The sequence below is a fragment of the Myotis daubentonii genome, chromosome 10, assembly GCF_963259705.1.
Source record: "Myotis daubentonii chromosome 10, mMyoDau2.1, whole genome shotgun sequence".
NCBI lineage: Eukaryota > Metazoa > Chordata > Mammalia > Chiroptera > Vespertilionidae > Myotis > Myotis daubentonii.
This window is the reverse complement of record NC_081849.1, coordinates 67,818,580-67,836,385: the sequence shown is the minus strand read 5'-3', so window position 1 is coordinate 67,836,385 and position 17,806 is coordinate 67,818,580. Positions and strand designations below refer to the sequence as shown.

Genomic DNA, 17,806 nt, shown 5'->3' with positions numbered 1-17,806 from the left:
TGCAACAGATGTTTCATACAGAAGGGACCAGTCATATACCTGGATGAGAGCATGATATGTTGCTAAGGTGAAAATTCTTCTGGTAAAGAAATTAAACAATCATCCTTTATAAATCCAAAAAGGAGATTTCTCTTTAGAAATTGTCAAAGTGATTTTAACTAAACTTTCCTTAGAGATGTAAGCAAGTAAGAACAGTCAAGATGAGAAGGGAGGAGGCCTATCGGATGTTAATGGATGTTATTGAGTTATAGGTAGAATAATGGGATCCAGTTATGTAGAAAAACAACAGGTTGCTCTAACACAGCGGTTCTCAACCTGTGGGTCGCGACCCCTTTGGGGGTTGAACGACCCTTTCACAGAGGTCGCCTAAGACCATCGGAAAACACATATATAATTACACATTGTTTTTGTGATTAATCACTATGCTTTAATTATGTTCAATTTGTAACAATGAAATTGGGGGTCACTACAACATGAGGAACTGTATTAAAGGATCGCGGCATTAGGAAGGTTGAGAACAACTGCTCTAACAGGACATCTCAGAAAAACCCCCACACCCTAACGTATTTGAGAATTTAAAATATGTCATCACAAAGCAAGCTGAATTCTTACATTCCGTAGGGAGACTACCCCCTCCCCCAAGCGTAGAGTGTCTTTCTGAAATGGAGTTAAATTGCCAAATCTTTTTGAAATTGGAAGAGACAGAATTTCTGAAAAGTTTCTAAAACCAAGAATCAGTATAGTAAAAAGAATGGAACAGGGCTGTGTGACTGATTTAAAAATATTCAAAACCTTATTGGTACTTCATTTTCTTTACTGTCATTATTGTGTTATTTTAGTGGCATAAAACTCTTCATCCGGGTTTTATTAGGTTCCCTCCTGACCTCTGTGTCCCGGCCCAGTTTTCTTCCCTGCTGGGCATTTTAGGGGCCTCACCCTCCTAAAAGGAGGGGATACCCTACAAACCTATGTTACAGATATTTTGAGAACCATTGAAAGCTCCCGAGAATTTAGTTTTTAATCTTTTAGGAGAATGAGGTCTCTTCTTTCCTCCTGGCTTTGCAGGACTCCACCTTCTCAGCCTTCAGCCGGCATAATCTTCGTCTATTTCATTTTTTTAAAAACCAGGAACCTCACTGATGGAGCACTTGTCAGATTTAAATGGGATTCCCTTCTCACCTTGGGCTCCTCGTGCGGCAGTTTATCAGGCTCCCTCGGTCAGACACACACTTCACAGTGAATCTATAGTTATTTTGGAATCAGATTTTTCTCATCTCCTTTTCTTGCTCTCTTGTCTTTTCTCAACCCATCAAGCTCACCTCGTGTTATCCATCTCCTTCTGCAGCCTGAGCTGCAAACTGCTGTCATGCAAAAGGACCACGCAAAGTCAAGATTCTCCCTAGTAGCAAATAAGCTATATCTTATTACTTATGAAAAAGGATGTCTGTTTTGTAAAAAAAATGCAGAACATGCCCTGGCTGGTTTTCTCAGTGGTTAGAGCGTTGCTCAGCGGTTAGAGCGTTGCTCAGTGGTTAGAGCGTTGCTCAGCGGTTAGAGCGTTGCTCAGTGGTTAGAGCGTCAGCCCACGGACTGAAGGGTTACAGGTTTACAGGTTCGATTCCCAGTGAATGGCACATACCTCAGTTGCAGGTTTCCCAACCCCAGTCGGGGCATGTGTGGGAGGCAACCTAATCAATGTTTCTCTCTCATTGATGTTGCTCTCTCTCTCTCTCCCCCTCCATCTCTCTCTCTCCCCTCCCTTCCTCTCTCTAGAAATCAATGGCAAAAATATCCTCTGGTGAGGATTTAAAAAAACACACACAGTAGAACATTCTGCTTGATCTACACTATGTGTATGTCTATTTGCTCATAAATGCAGTACAGTGTGATGTACCACCCTGAGCCCTGGGTCAGGAGGGTGAGGATCTCGGGACAAAGTGATCTATTCTCTAACTCTGTGGTCTCGGTTATTGATCACCTGGAGCCACTGTCCCAGTGCTCAGTGATGTTTCCATGACACTTCCTTCCGATTGTTGACTTAGGGTGAACCAAGGTGACAGGTGAGGGCCGCTGACCCCAGCCGTGTTCGCTGCATCTGCAGCTGGCACCAGTTCTCTCAATGCGCTCAGTGGTGTGGGTGCTGCTGCCAGAGTTTATGGTTCTGGAAGCTCTAGAATCACCCTGGAGGCTCATGGGGGCCACGAAAAGTTGTCTTTGTGAAGAATGGGGAGGATTGATGGCAGGAGCAGAGGGAGGTAGCTGGCAAGGAGACCGTCCTAGACATTTAGTGGGAGTCGGGAACAGGTCAAAGCAGAGAGGAAAGTGGGGTGGGCGAGGGGGCGGCTGAATGGAGCTGCTCACCTCCGAGCGGCAGTAGTGTTGCCCACCCCCTCCCCCCCAGGCGTGGTTTATCTAAGGCTTCCCTCTCGGGCTTTGGGTATTATTGAGAGAGACCCGTGTGACTGTGTTTCCATGTTTTTGCTTCTATTTAGTCAGAGGAATCTCATGCTTTCACAATCAGCTTAAATACATCAGAGCAGGGAAATTTCCTTTTTCACTTTGTCGGAGCAGATCACGCCAGTGTCCCTGGAGCACGCGCTGCCCACGCCTGGAAGGACTGCAGCCAGAGGAGCCGGAAAGGCTCCCGCCCCGTGAGCTGGGCTGCACCCAGGGCCGCTGGGACCCTCCTGCAGGAACGAGGGGCAGACGGGGGCTGGCAGTACTTTCTAGGATGGAAACACGGGGAGCTCTATACAGTGGGTACCTATTGAGCCCAGCCTCCCATCCTCGTGGCCCATTTTTAAGCTCTGGCTATACTGTCTTCTCTTGATTTCTGTCCTAGGGTTTCTCCGCTGAGGTGGCAGTTGTCCCACAGTCACTCATAGTAGATCCGGGGGCTCGGGAGTTAACATCCTGTGGGGTTACCCTTGTCTGAGGGATCAGAGTCCGCAGATAAATGCTCCCTCTTCCTTCCTCCTGAGCATCATTCTGAGCATCGCCCACAGGTCCTCTGAGACCGCTGACAGCAGTGACACAGGGATGGCAGTCACACTCCCTGTGAAGTGGTACAGTGCTACTTGAAAGTGGCCTTGGATTAGCTGTAAGTGTATACTGTGAACTCTAGGGAAAACACTAAAAAAAATTATAACCGGTATGCTAAGAAAAAGAGCAAATGGAATCATTTAGGATGGTTCATTAACCCCACAAAAGGCAAACACAACAGCAACCGTGGGATGCAAAAATAGGAACAAAAAATGTGGGCAACAAATAGAAGACAGTAATGAATATGGTAGAAATTAATCCAATTATATCAGTAGTTATGAATGTTAATGGTCTCAGAGCACAAATTAAAAGACAAAAACTGTGGATCAGAACACCAAATCCACCTGTGCTTATCCTCAAGAAACTTTAAAGATAAAGACTCATATGGGTTAAAAGTAAATTGCTGGAGAGAAATATCCAATGCTAACACTACTTAAAAGAAAGCAGGAGTAGCTATATGAATTTCAAACAGAGAGAGCTGACCTGAAATTCTAGGGGAATTTCTCATGGGGATGTAGCAGATGTTGGTCATGGGCAAGATGAGGACTTTGATATTGCTCAAGAATAATTAAAAAATCATACACATACAAAGTGAACATGTACCAAAGACCTTATTGAACCCATAAATTGATGAAGAAACCAGTAAGACCTTACAGCTGGTTTGAAGGAGAATTCAACGAGCAGGCAAATGAACAAGCCCATCAGGAACGCGGCAGTGAATTTGCTTTGTGGCTGCAAACTGGCCACACTCATCAGTATCAACAGGGCAATAATGAACTGCTCCCCATGGGACACAGCCTACATTGCTAGAAACAAGAGTCATTTGCATTTCTGTCAGCTTTCTCTGATGCACAGAACCATAGAATAGCTCCAAGATAATGAAAAAAGTGGAGATAAACAAGACAAGCGACTAGACAGGATACCCACCAGACTTTTTAGCCCATTTTTCTTGACAATGGAGGGGACGGGAATGGGGAGTAGGGGAAAACGGGTTGTTTCTCCCAAGACTGGCTGTAGTCTGAACCAGCCAGTGGCTGTCTTGCTTTTTCTGTCTTTCCAGAGCTTCTTGAGAGAGGGACGGCATGGGAAAGGTTTCCATATTCGGCACTGAGCTCTGAAGTGCTCAACACTCGCTGTGCGAGAGTACCAGGGGCACAGAACTCGTCCATTCTGTGGATGGTTGGCAAGTGTCAGTGAACTCACCCCCAAGGCATAGCCAATATTCTTAAGTCTTTTCCATGTTGTGCGGTGTTATTCGCCTAAAGCAGACTGTTGCCAATAATTTACCATCTGTAAGAGATTAAAACAAATCAGTAAAATTCTCCCAGTGTCCCATGTCATACCAGCCTTCTGGGTCTCTCCAGGGTTTGTGCCTGAGGGCCAGGTTATAGGTGGGACTGCACTATAAAGTATTATAATGAGACCCTGTGGCTGGAGCCCAAGTTCTACTTAATTACAGCTTTTATCAAGTCAGTTAACTGGCTGAAACACTCCAGGCCAGGGCTGCGGCTTTGGTAGCCCTTCTTTCAGATATTTATTATTAGGGAAAAATACTGAGGAAAAATAGACAGAGACTCAGATACCTGTGGGATAACACAAACCATCCCACATGAACCAAGACCCTTCTCAATGCTCAGGAGAAGCTGGCTCTCTCCCTGTCTGTATTATGGAAACCTACCCGTGATTTCTAGATATCTTCTACTGAAAGTCCTTCATCCTTTTCTGTTCTTTTTTGAACTTAAAAAAATAATGTATTAAAACACTTATTATTATTTTAGTTCTCTTACTATCATTTGAATTTGGCGAGGACGGCCATTTTTCCGCTTTATCATGCTGTGAAAACTTATCTTAGTCACGATAGAGGTGCTTGCTGACATACAGTTTTCTCGTTTGAATCACGTCTGCATCATCTGCCTGCTTCCTCTTCATGAATATGGAGAGGACCTTTGTCAATGTTTTCTATCTTGAAATGCAACTTTTCAGAACATGGTTCAACTGTGGGTCCACAGGCAGCTCTGCCCCGGCAGTCTCTCATGGCATCACAGTCTACCCGGCTGCCCCACGCAACCTTAACCCCTCTTGACACTTCTCCCTTCTTTATCCTCGGCACCCAATCCATTCCCAAGTCTGATGGATTCTACTTGCTTATCTCCTAACACCACTCTTGTCTCTGTGTTTTCATCATCATCAGACTTTACCAGACCCCGTGGTTTCTCCTGGCTGACTTGCCGTCTAGCTGATCACTCCAGTGCTAGGCTCAGGCACATCTCCCAGGTGGAACATGAGTAACTATATTGCTGGTTCCCAACATTTTCTTGAGCGAAGACCCCCATCCCCCACTTAAAGTTTAAAAACAAAGTGAAACAAAACAAAAAACAAACCATGGACCATCCCATGAGAGTAATTGTTCTTTGGGCTCTCAAAGGTCAAGAGAAACATAGGCTATTTCCATTTTTTTGAGTTTCCCAGAATATTACAAAAAAAGCAAAGAAACGCCAAAATAGCTTATAAAAATTGTGATGTGTTTTAACTGTTCACATTTAACAAATTAATCATTTTTACACGAGAGGAGTATGCAATGTATTTATTCCTCTCACAGGATAATTGGAAGATTTATTAAAATATCAATTCCTAGTGCTTTATAGATGGTACCATTTGTATATGGGGAACACCTTTATATTATGCGACGAACATGCATGTAACATTTTGGAATGTATTTGGCTACAAAAAAAGTCCTAAGGTTGTAATAAATAGATACATATCTGACATCAAGAAATCTGGAAATCAGGGAATCTGTTCAACTATGCTGCCAGAGACCCAGGTTTTTCCCACCTCTTCACTTTTCCAGATGCAAGATGTAGGCTTTTGTTGTAATGCTTGCCACCTCATGGTCACAGGATGGCTGCTGGAGCTCTAACACCGAGTCTTCCTTCCAGTAGGAAGAAGAAGAAAGAAGGGCAAAGGGGAAAAATAGGAAGGCAAAGTTTAAAGGGACTAAAATGGTTTTTTTTTCTTGTTGAGACCTAACTTTTTATTCAGCAAGAGACACTAGCCCCAGGAATTTTCACCTACATTTCATTGGCCAAGATTATAACATGTGGCTACACTAGCCATAGCAGTAAGGGAGGCTGGAAAATTGAGTATGTGGTTTTCTAGCCTCTTTAGAAGAGGAAGACAAGGGAAATGGAAGTTGGGAATGAATGGTGAGCAAATCTTATTTATGGCTTCTACCACAATCTCCTTTTAAACTTGCCAGGGTATCTTTGTAGCTGTTGGTACAACTTTTGAAGAGGTTATCACATGTCCATTTGGGAGCCCTAATAAAGAGTTAGCTTAGGTCACATGACCATTCTGATTCACTGACTGAGAAAACGGTAAAAAAGCTATTAAGTGCTTCTACATGAATTTGTAGCTTATTTTTTACATGTATGTGAGACTTCATTATCTTGTCTACAGATAACATGGCTCTTGCAGCTTCCTTTCTGAAACCCAGAGGTGGTCACGCAACCATTGCCTTGCTTAGAAATCTTTAGTCCTTTTGTGCCTACAGAAGAAATTCTAAAGCAGCGGTTCTCAACCTGTGGGTTGCGACCCCTTTGGGGGTTGAACGACCCTTTCACAGGGGTCGCCTAAGACCATATCAGATATTTACATTACGATTCATAACAGTAGCAACATTACAGTTATGAAGTAGCAACGAAAATAATTTTATGGTTGGGGGTCACCACAACATGAGGAACTGTATTAAAGGGTCGCGGCATTAGGAAGGTTGAGAACCACTGTTCTAAAGTAATCAGCATTTTATTCAAGGCACCTGACAGGTGGCCCGCCCAGCCTTTGGCTCCATCTCTGGTCACTGCCCCTCTCATTTTGCTCTGGCCCTGATTGTCAAGCTGCTTTGTTAAACGGCCTCTGAGCCTTGCATGTGGCGTTTGCACTGCATGCTCTTTTCTCTCCCCTGTCTGCTGCAGGTCTGTCCCTGCTTTCGACCCATTTCGGACGTCCTGGGCCTGTGTGGCTTTTCCCAGGGCCCTGGGGTGGAGTGTGGGAGACCAGCTGTGTCCCGTACAGCACTGGGTTTGCTCCTCAGTTATGGTGCATTGCCCGTTTGTTGTGATTTAATATGAGCTGACTAGTTCCCAAGGGAAACATTCCCATCTATCTTTCTATTTCTAGAGCCCAGAATGGAACCGGCATATGAGAGAATTAATATGTGTATGTTGGATGAATAAGTGAAAGAAAGAAGGGAAATGGGCAGGGAGCTTACTATAAGGCCTTAGTAGCACCAGACCTTTGTTCATGGTACTAGATTTCATTAAGATAGATGTGTAGGACTTTTAAAAAGCTGTCTTGCATTTCAGGAGTTGGAGGGGTCTGAGGCTGCGGGCGGGGAGCTCTGGGCAAGAGTCTTTATTGTGGTTTTTGCAGGAAGGATCGGGCAAGGCGGATGAGCAGGCTTGGCATCGGCTAGTTGAATAATTTCGTGGCTCTGAAGCATAGGGGCTGCCCCTAGTTGTCTGGTACCTGCCCTGGGTGATTGGAGCTGGTGGACAGTGGCCTGGAAGGTGGAAGCTCAGTAAGGGATGTGTTGGGGCTGTGGACTCTGGTTTGGTTGGTTTGTGCTTGAAAAGCATGGCCCTGCGAGGTGGAGTCTTCCTGAAGAATTGTGGGGACGGAGGAGGTGAAAGGTGAGGGAGGCTATGGCAAGGTGACTCAGGCGTGTAATTGGGTTGTCCAGACAGGGCATGTCTGGGATGTGCATGGATGGCAGACGTTAAAGCATCACGTTCACAGATGCTAGAAACGTGCCTAATACACGGGGGTTCTGTGTTTTGGGAAGGGAGACCGCTGAGGTAAAGTGACATTTTCCTTCATATCAGCTCAAAGGTGCAAGATGTCAATGTAACATCACTGTTGATATCGACCTTGCTTGCCTGGCAGATCGAGCCCTGTTTTGTGGCATCATGTCCATTTCATGTCTGCCTCTCACCTTCACCTAAGTGTCAGAGGTGTCTGCAGGGTGAGCTGGCAGCAAACACTCAGTGTCATTGCCCTGGGTCCTGATCTTCCAGAAGAACAAACCTGCCTGTGTTGAGTTCTAGTTCTTAGAGGCGGGGCCCCCTTCGGCCGGGGGGAAGGGGAATGTTTCCATGGAAGGGAGTCCTGAAACCCGGGCCTTGGGCAAGCTGAGTGCATAGGGGAGTCCTGCGTCTGAACATCCCTACTGTTCTCTGAAATAGTAGTCTTTTGTCGACTTGGATAAATATATTCAAACACACCCACAGCTCTGTCAGGAGTTGGAGTTGATCGCCCCTGAAATAAGACAGAATATATAATATCCATTATACTAGCTACGAGTCAAACTAGTCAGAGTGTTGGCCTGTTTTCTGCATAGAAATGAAAAAATTAACTTTTTACTCCAGAAGTTGCTTGACCGGTCTCCTTGAGAGCCCTCTGAGGTTGGTAGTGATTGTGAGAAATATGTAAGTGTCCCTGCTCTGCTTTTGAACTCCTGCGTTGGGCAAGGCAGGGCATGGAATTGGTTGTTCCTTCACCTGCACCCCTTTGTCCCCCCTCATGTTTCAGGGTCCAAGTCGCAGAACTGTCTGTGGAACTCCATCATCGACGGGCTCACAGGGAATGTCAAGGAGAAGCCACGGCCAACGATTGTCCACGACCCCCGACCCCCGGAGCAGATCCTCGCCGATGAGCTGCCTCAGCTCGATAGCCCGGAAGCCTTGGTGAAGACGTCCTTCAGGTTTGGCGGACTGCACCCCAGTTGGTTCTTTCTTATTTGCTTGTGGAGTTATTTCAACCCAGTTGGATGCATCCTCAGCGTGGCCAGCAGATTACCTCCTGTGTTCCCACTGAGTAAATTAGCATTGAGGAGGGAGTGTTGGAATGCATGCGGGCTGGACTTCTGGCTGGGTTTCCTGAATGTGGTGAAGAGCATATCAGTAGTTAAGTTGCTGTTGACATTTAATTGGTATTGGTATTTGAATGCTGAGGCAAAGGACTTACTGAAGTTGGCAATTTGAATTGGATTAATGAGTCTTTTGCTTCAAAGGAGGATGACGCACGGAGATAAGTGTGCGGTGAAGAAGCACGCAGTGGAAATGAATTCAGCCCTGGGCCCTTAGAGTCTGTTGCTGGGGGAGGTTTCTGGTTGTGAGAGATGTGCGAGGTGCTGCCTCCTGGAAGGAAGGGAGGATCTCGCGTGGTTTCCAAGCGACTGTTTGCTCTGTTCTTGCTCTTCCTTCAGTCTTGCATCTTCCTGCAAAGGCTTCCTGGATTTTCATTCTGGTTTGAACTCCACTTTCATCACAACACTGTCCCTTACCTTCTCACCATATTAAGTGAGAACCGGTCTGGGTATGGATGAAGCGTATAAAACAATTTCTTTTTTCCAAATGGGCCTTTCAAATTCACATTTGAAATGCACAGAAGTACTGGTATCAGAAGTTATGATTAAATGATTTTGCTGGCCTGCCTTCCTCCCATCCTTTCTCCCTGTTACCCTAATTTTACTTCTTTCATTAGGCAATGCTTTTATATTCTCCACATGCCTAGTAGAACATAGAAAGCTCATAGAATGCTCGTGCCCTCCCCCTCCAGCCCCCCCCTCCCCCCCGAAACAGTGCAGACAACCCTTGGAGTCCATGAAATGTATTTGAAAAATGTGCTCTTTTTGCGTCCAGGTGATGTGTGTAATCGCTCAGTAAAAGCCATTTCATTGTGTGAAGGTTCTTAGTGGAGGTTGAATTATAGATGAGTTCTGAAAAGGAGTGATGAATAGGGGTTGGATTTCTTTATAGAATGTGGTGGACGCAGTGGCGGAACGAGAATTGCAAGGCAAATGCTTTTATTATTCATAGTATGGGTTTGGTTACTACGTTGTGAGGGTTTAAACAAAATAAAACCCATTGAAGTAGAGAGAAGTACAGTCCCTAAACCTGCGATTCCCTGTGGTGGAGGGGGGGGCGGGGTGGGGGGGAATGCCGTTCTGGGTCTGTGTGTTCTCGGAGCGTGTGGTGGAGTCAACCCCTTCACGTACAGTCTTCTTGTAGCTACTCTTTCCATCCAAGACCAGGTTCACCATAAACAGCTACGGAGTTACTCTCATGAAAAGAGCATCTTGTCTGCTCGCCCAACTCCATTACCCTCATCGCCGTAACCCCCTTCTCTTTGCATTCCCTCAGAGCTCTCTAATACAGAACATGTACTGATGACCTTGGACGTCATTTGCTAAATTCACAGGCGTTGGTAATTCATTTATTAGACTCCTTAATACAGCCGTGAGCTATTCCAGAACCAATCTTTCTTCCAAGGAAGGTTGCTGATTTCAAAGGCAATGTTAGGGGGTGAATATCCTCCAATGCAGCTGTCCCCAACCATTCTGTTCTGATTACTCTGTAGTATCCCTATGGCCTGGGGGGCTGTTAGGTTGTCTGGCTCACCTCCAGGTCTGGGTGGGGTCCTAGGATGGACCTTTCAAACAAGCTTTGGGTGCTGCTTCTGCTGCTGCACTTGGAGATCCCTGGGGTATTTAATATCTAAACTATTTTGCTATGTTCATTTGAGCAGGCCACATATCTAATTTGACCTCAGTTTTTTCACCTGTGAAATAGGGGTAAAGATGCCCACGTGTCAGGGTTGTTTAAAATAGATAACAGTGCATGTGAGACAAGCTGAGTATTTGACACCCAGGATGTGCTCGGTAAGGACTAAGTTTGTACTCCTGCTCAGCACCCACTCAAGCCTCTATCCACAGAGGAAACAGGGTCAGACGTGGGGTTTGTGCTCCAGGGCAGGCACTGTGGGCTTGGGAGCTCACCAAGCCTCTGGCGTGAAAAGACTGCTTTCAAAATCGGAAACTTCTGAAAGGAAGACAGTGGGAACCATGACTGAATAAAAAGGCTCCGGTGCCTGGAAGTGGACACTCCTGGGAACTGCACTGCAGGTGCCCGTTTTCCTGGTTCCTCATGACCTGTCCCTTTGAACCTGCTGTTTGGCTCAGGTTTTTCTTAGAAGAGAAGAAAGTAAAGTGAACCTGGAGCTTAGGGAACACAGACAAGCCCAGCCAATCTGATCTGTGACGGGGAGCTCAGTACTGGCCACTAGGGGACCCAAGAGGACAGGGGAGAGCTGGCTGCTGGGAGCCGGCTCTCCCCAGCCTCCAGCCCAGCCCAGATGGCACTGATGCCAGGGAAGCCAGTGTTTATTGGGCATCTGCTATGTCCGGGAGCCGTCCATTCATTTGCTTATTCAATCTGCCCAAACCCCACAGGCAAGGTGAGTAATGTTATCCCGCGTGGACAGGTCAGGAAACCGAGTCTCAGAGAGATCAAGCCGCTTACTCGAAGTTGCCCAGCAGGTGGTGGAGTTGGAAATTTGAACCCAGTCCACCGGCTCCAAAGCTACGGCCTCTCTAACCTGTTCACCGTGGCTTTTATGCTTCCGTGAAATAAGATAGTGTGATTGGGGCTACTAATCTGGATGTGGAGTGTGTATATGAGACTGGCCCTGTTCTGTTGTACTAAATCCCTTTTCTAGTCTAAACTTAGGTTTTGAATGCACCTGCCCCTCTTGGATAGGAACCCCTTCAGTGCTTCTCAGACCTCATGTCTCACCAAGTCCTTGGGGAGGACCCTATTAAACACAGACGCAGATTCACTGGGTCTGGCTCACCGCCCGGGAATCTGCATTTCTCACCAGCTCCCCTGGGATGCGATGGCCCGAGGACCCCCTCTGAGTAGAGAGGCATGGGCTTTGGAATACCACGGCTGTGAGTTTGCCAACACTCTTCCAAACTACGTCATCTGAGTCATGGTTCTGAGTCTCAGTTTCCCCATTTTACAACCAGAGACAGTGAAATAGCAGCACAGGCCTTGGGGACGGTGACTAGAGGTGAGTGGGCTAATGGCGGGACAGCCCCCAATTCCTTCTCTTCCAGTTCTCAGAACCGTGTTTAGGAGAGGATTGATCCTCCACGCCCTGATCCCCCCTTTTCTGTGCCTGGGTTGTGCAGAGGACCCGGCTGCGAGTGGGAGCAGGCTGGCCACTGGCCTGATCTCCTGGACGGTGGTGGGAATTCTGAAGCCGCCAGGGCATGGGCCATCTCGGTGACTTCCCTTGAATTGTGTGACTCCCAACCTAGGTTGCATTGCCAGGTTTTGGTAATTTTGCGTTTGGGAGAAGAGCACACTCACTCCCTGGGGAATGATTGGGGCCCGATGGGCCTCTCTTCCCGTCGAATGGACTTATTTGGGCTTTGGCAAAAGCGCTCCTGGTTCTATACATAGCTTACTGAGAATATATTGCAGAAGCAGAGCTGCACTGAGCCCTCGCTGCGGATGAGATTAAGGCCTTGTCAGGTCCCATTGAATGGATTGTGTTTTCCACGCAGAATTAAATCATTGAACTCATCCTCATTTTGGCTTTGGCAGTCATGTTTCCACCAGGGGCTGCTGCCAAGAAGCGGCTTCTGACTGGATTCCTTTCAGGAAATGTGCCATCTGGCTGGTGAGACGGTGTGGCGTGGGGTGGTGTCCCCTGCAGCTTTGGACCCCACCCCGGGTGAGTCATAGGTCAAAATTCCCGATTAGCTCATGGGAAGTCTGGTCACACATCTTTCTCTGTCACTGTGCATTGGTCACCCATGGGAACTTCAGGGACACCTGCTCCCCTGACTCAGTGCTGCCTCCTGGAGTTGACATTTCCCCCTGTAGTCTCTGCTAATCCACATCAGTAGCGTCTTCCTCAAGTTTGCTAAGGGAACAATGAAAGAATGAATTCTGAGGCTAAGGGAACAATGAAAGAATGAATTCTGGGGCTAATGGAAAAATGAAAGAATGAATTCTGGGGCTAAGGGAACAATGAAAGAATGAATTCTGGGGCTAATGGAAAAATGAAAGAATGAATTCTGAGGCTAAGGGAACAATGAAAGAATGAATTCTGGGGCTAATGGAAAAATGAAAGAATGAATTCTGAGGCTAAGAGAAAAATGAAAGAATGAATTCTGGGCCTAATGGAAAAATGAAAGAATGAATTCTGAGGCTAAGGGAACAATGAAAGAATGAATTTTAAAAGCTTAGGGGAGTTTCTTTTGCATGTTGGCTTCCCACAAGGGAATTATTTGGGCTTCTCGTTGTAAGTAAATTTTTATGGACAGATTTCCACTGTTAGGAGTTAACAAAGCCATTCTTCTTGCCTTCTTCCTGGTCCTTCATTTTGGAAAAGAAGGGGTTTATTTTGGTGGTGGCCATGTGGATGCATTGTTGGCCCAGGCAGCGTATTTGACCCATGGCCCCAGCTTCTGGGCGAGGAGATTGTCCCTGTGATGGCCAATGCTGTGTTTCCCAAGGGCACCCCTGCCAATGACTGAGAGAGTCAGGGATGCTAAGGCTGGCTGCTTCTGGAGGCTGGGGGCCTCCTTTGATGGTGACATTGGCTCAGGGACTCCCTGATGGCCTTGCTGAACTTTCCTTAGAACTGCACCGTGGACTAAGACACTTCTATCCAACTTTCCGTCCTTCTCTTCTTCGCTGGGGGTTAGACCTGTATCCCAGCTCTCCCCGCCTCGCCAGCTCCTTCCCCGTTTTCTCTTACACGTGTTCCCCCTGGTAAGTTTCTTGCACGTACAATTCAGAGGATCCTGGCTAACACAGAGGATCCTGGCTCCTCAGAGGATCCTGGCTAACACAGTTTCCCACCGTGCGGAGATCTTGGCTGGCCCACACGGCCAGCTCCGTGCTGTGGGCATAGCTTTCAGGCTCCCGGCCTAGATAGCCTGGCCCAGTCCTCCCTTTCAGTTTATATTTTATGTTTGATGCTGTATCTCCCCTCAGGCTCTAGTGGTGGGGTTTGCATGGGACAGGCCACAGTTTTCTTTAGCGTCTTGTACTTTTATTTTAGAGACTTAGCTGAAGCATTGGGATTAACTAAAGAAACTGCACCATAAAAGGGGATAATTTTAAATCATACCCCAGCACTGCTGTTTCTATTGTCCAAGGGTAATAGTCTTAAATGTTGAACTCTGTCCAGACGGTTCGTTCCCAGCCAGCAGACCTGTCTCCAGGACTCACTTCCCCTAGGGAGGGCATCCCTCTTCAAGCCAAACACATCTCACCCGGCTACGAGGGAATCCAGGGTTCCATACACAGGAACGGGACTCACCTTCGGGGCCCCCCACCCCTAGGAAGAACTCCCAGCAGCGCATGTGACAGAGGTGAAGTGATTCACCCACAGGGAGGAGCGGGAGCTTTTCACTGTCAGGCGGAGGAAGGCTGGGAACCTCCATCCGAATCTCTCCACCAGTCAGTGTGGACCCACCCCAGGCTTCCTGGTGAGCACAGGAACTCTGCCCTAGGCCACGGGGAGGCCTGGAGGGTGTAGCGAATCCCTGATGTTTTCTCTAAATGAAGGAAGACATCCCCTACCCCACCCCTCCACATGCTTGGATCCCGCTGAGATCCGCTGTGAGTGTTACATGGTTCTGGATACGGTGGTCCAGCCTTCAGCCCTTGGCGACGTGGTCTCCTTGTCAGCCTCACTGGCCAACTCCCCAATCTCAACCCCAAGTAGTTTCTGAGGTTCGGCCCCAGGGGCTTGTGGGAGCATCCGAGGCCCATCCAAACCGCACAGAACCCGAGAGCTAACTTGAGAAAGCCAAACCCAAACTCCTTCTGCCTAACTCTCCTGGCCACTGAGTTTACTGGGATGTAGACCCTCTGGTTTGTGGGTGGGGAGGTGTCCCTCAAGAGAGAGAGGACACACCCCTGCCCCTCTTCTGCCCCAGTTCCCTTCTCCCTAGAATTCCCCAAGTGAGAAAAGCTGGCCCTCTGGCTTGCCTCCTCTCCTGCATTACAGCCTCCTCCCCGCCCCTCCTGCCCCCCAGGACCCGGCCTTGGGCTAAGGCCTGGTGGTGGAGAGACAGATATGGCTCCTAAGCTGGGAAATAGTTCAAATGCACCCTGGGTTATCCCTTATAAACTTTTGGTGATAAATGACTTTATTGCTTTTTCTTTTTCCCGTCAAATGAAGGTACCCCATGTAAAAATACAACAAACCCTTGAATTAAAACTGTGCCCTGTGATAATACACATCTGGATCGCCCTTGATTGGTGATTGGGGGCCCCCAGCCTCTGCAAGGGGGGCCCTGGTCCGATAGTAACCTCATGGGAACGTGACCCTATGTTTTACTCTGTAGAAATTTTTGTTCCCACTTAGGGCAGGGGTTCTGCCCTTGCTAACCGGAAAGGAGCGGTTTCCTTCTTATTAGAATCTTTTACGGATCAGATCTCCCTCCCACTCAAGTGCACAGGCTGCCGTCACATCCTGTGCCTGGCTGGAGCCACACGGAGAGAACTGGACTGGCTCATGCCCCATCCCTGGACCACACACCGACCCCTGAGCGTGTTGAATGGCATATGATGTAGCTGTGAGACCAACCGCCTGGGCCATGGAGTGTGGGCTGGTCGGAGGCAGGAGGACTTGGCCTGTGTGGAAGGAACTGCTGGATTTGCCTCTGAGGCCGTGGAAGGGAGGCAGTGCAGGAAAAGTGAACTCGGAACCAAATGTGGGGGGGCCTTGCTTACCATGGAGGAGGGTTTGTTCTCACTCCCCAGGCCCAGATCTCTGGAGCCCTTGGAAACCTTTGGGGAAGCCAGAAGAAGACTGCATATTGTCTTATTAAGTTACAGAATTAGGGCTTATATTTCCACTAGAGGTCTGGTGCATGAAATTTGTGCACTCAGGCTGAAACCGGTTTGGCTCAGTGGATGGAGCGTCGGCCTGCAGACTGAGGGGTCCTGGGTTCGATTTCGGTCAGGGGCATGTACCTGGGTTGCGGGCACATCCCCAGTGGGGGATGTGCAGGAGGCGGCTGATCAATGTTTCTCTCTCATCGATGTTTCTAACTATCTGTCTCTCTCCCTTCCTCTCTGTAAAAAATCAATAAAATATATTAAAAAAAAAAGAAATTTGTGCACTCGGGCGTGGGGTGGAGGGGCCCTCAGCCTGGCCTGTGCCCTCTCATAGTCCAGGAGCCCTTGGGGAATGTTCGACTGACCCCAGAGTGGGCCTAAGCCGTCAGTCGGACATCCTTAGCGCTGCCACGGAGGTAGGAGAGGCTCCTGCCACCGCCACTGCACTCGCCAGCCATGAGCCTGGCTTCTTGCTGAGTGGTGCTCCCCCTGTGGGAGCGCACTGACCACCAGGGGCAGCTCCTGCATTGAGCGTCTGCCTCCTGGTGGTCAATGTGCTTCATAGCGACCAGTTATTCTGCTGTTCGGTCGATTTGCATATTAGCCTTTTATAGAGCATCAAAATAAAGGTTCCTGGGCTGCGGCAGAGAGGGAGGAATGGGGCGGGAGAACAGCCTGGGTCTGAATGCCTATGGGGCCTGGAGAGTGCAAGGACAATTTGGGGAAAAACTTGTGAAAAATACGTTTTCCCACATGGATTGGAGCAGAGTAGCTAAGGTATTGACTAGACAGCCCCATGACTGTCGCCTAGTGGTCCCCATTCATTGATTACTGTTCAGTGCAGCTGGAAGTGAATTTGTGGGATGATGATGTCTGGACCCTGGAGGCCAGTTGCACTGGGAAGGGTTGCTATTTGAACAAGAGCTGCAGACATGCCTGTCCTCGTTTGGAAGAGTGCTGGGAGGCATGACTCATGCGCTCTGCAGAGTCAGACAGGGAGGTGTCACTCAAATGGCAGACTTGGATTAGGGGTTCAAACCTCTGATCTGTTCATCATTTTCAGTCTCTGAAAATGATCCAGGCTTAGAATTAGAAAAGGGTGTATGAAGGAGTGCGGCACTATGTTAATTAAATTATGTTTCTCCAATGCTCCGCTGCTTCTTCTGTGCTTGATTATGTCTAGGAGGGAGGGAGGAAGACCCACTTAAGAGAAAGTAGACCAAACAAATTCTAAAATTATTTCCCTTTCTAACACATTGAACAATTCCAGTGGCATCACCAGCAGCCTCAAGTGAATTCCCTCCGTGCTGTAAATTCATCTTCTCCCGGTTGAAAACCTTGCATTTTACGACACGTAGGGGTCTCTGTTCTTTTCAGATTTATTTTCTACCTTTGATTTCAGTGGCTCTTAATCCAGGCTGCACAGCATTAACCAGCATCCCTGGGGTGGCGGGCGGCCCAGGCAGCTGCGTGCTTTCAAAGCTCCTGTGGTTGTGCTGAGTCCCCAGTCCTGGGAGCCAGTGCTCCCCGGCACCGCAGGCTCCCTCCGGCCTCCCCTCCTTCCCTCCATCCCCCCACATCCAATTTCCCTGGGTGTCTGCTGCTGCCTCCGGGGCCATTTTTCTAATGGCCATGACGGCCTTTCCTGACCACGTTCCCAGCGCAGGCCTTGCTTCCTTAGTCTTCATCGGCACCGGTGTCTAGAGTTTGCAGCGATCACAGAATGAGCTCCCACCCCGGGAGATGCCATATGCCCATGCCATTTAGGAGAACCGAAGGGTCACCACATGTCCCTTATGCTGTCTTTCTCCAAAAGCCAGTTCAACAGAACGGAAGCCAGTTGCATGTTTTCTCTGGGGAAGGCGAAACGTGGACGTTTCGGGAGCCTGCGAGGCGCTGGCTGTTTTTACTCACTCTTCCAATGGCTGGCGTGCTTTCCGCACCTGCCAGGTGAACTGACTTTGGGGCAACGCCTCAGTTTCTTAGTCACCAGTCCTCTTTTCTTCATTCTTTTCAAAATGAAACTTTGTCATAAAAATAATATGCTTCCCTTGTAGAAC

General features: G+C 48.0%; 1 protein-coding gene across 4 annotated transcripts in view; it reads left to right on the top strand.

Annotated features, from left to right (window-relative positions):
* PDE1C (phosphodiesterase 1C) overlaps positions 1-17,806 on the top strand; it is a 298,902-nt gene that overhangs the window by 48,186 nt on the left and 232,910 nt on the right. For all 4 annotated transcript variants that reach the window (XM_059712696.1, XM_059712701.1, XM_059712697.1 and 1 more), the window contains exon 3: positions 8,629-8,800. In XM_059712696.1, the coding sequence (XP_059568679.1) occupies positions 8,629-8,800 (172 nt within the window). The remainder of the gene's footprint in view (positions 1-8,628; positions 8,801-17,806) is intronic.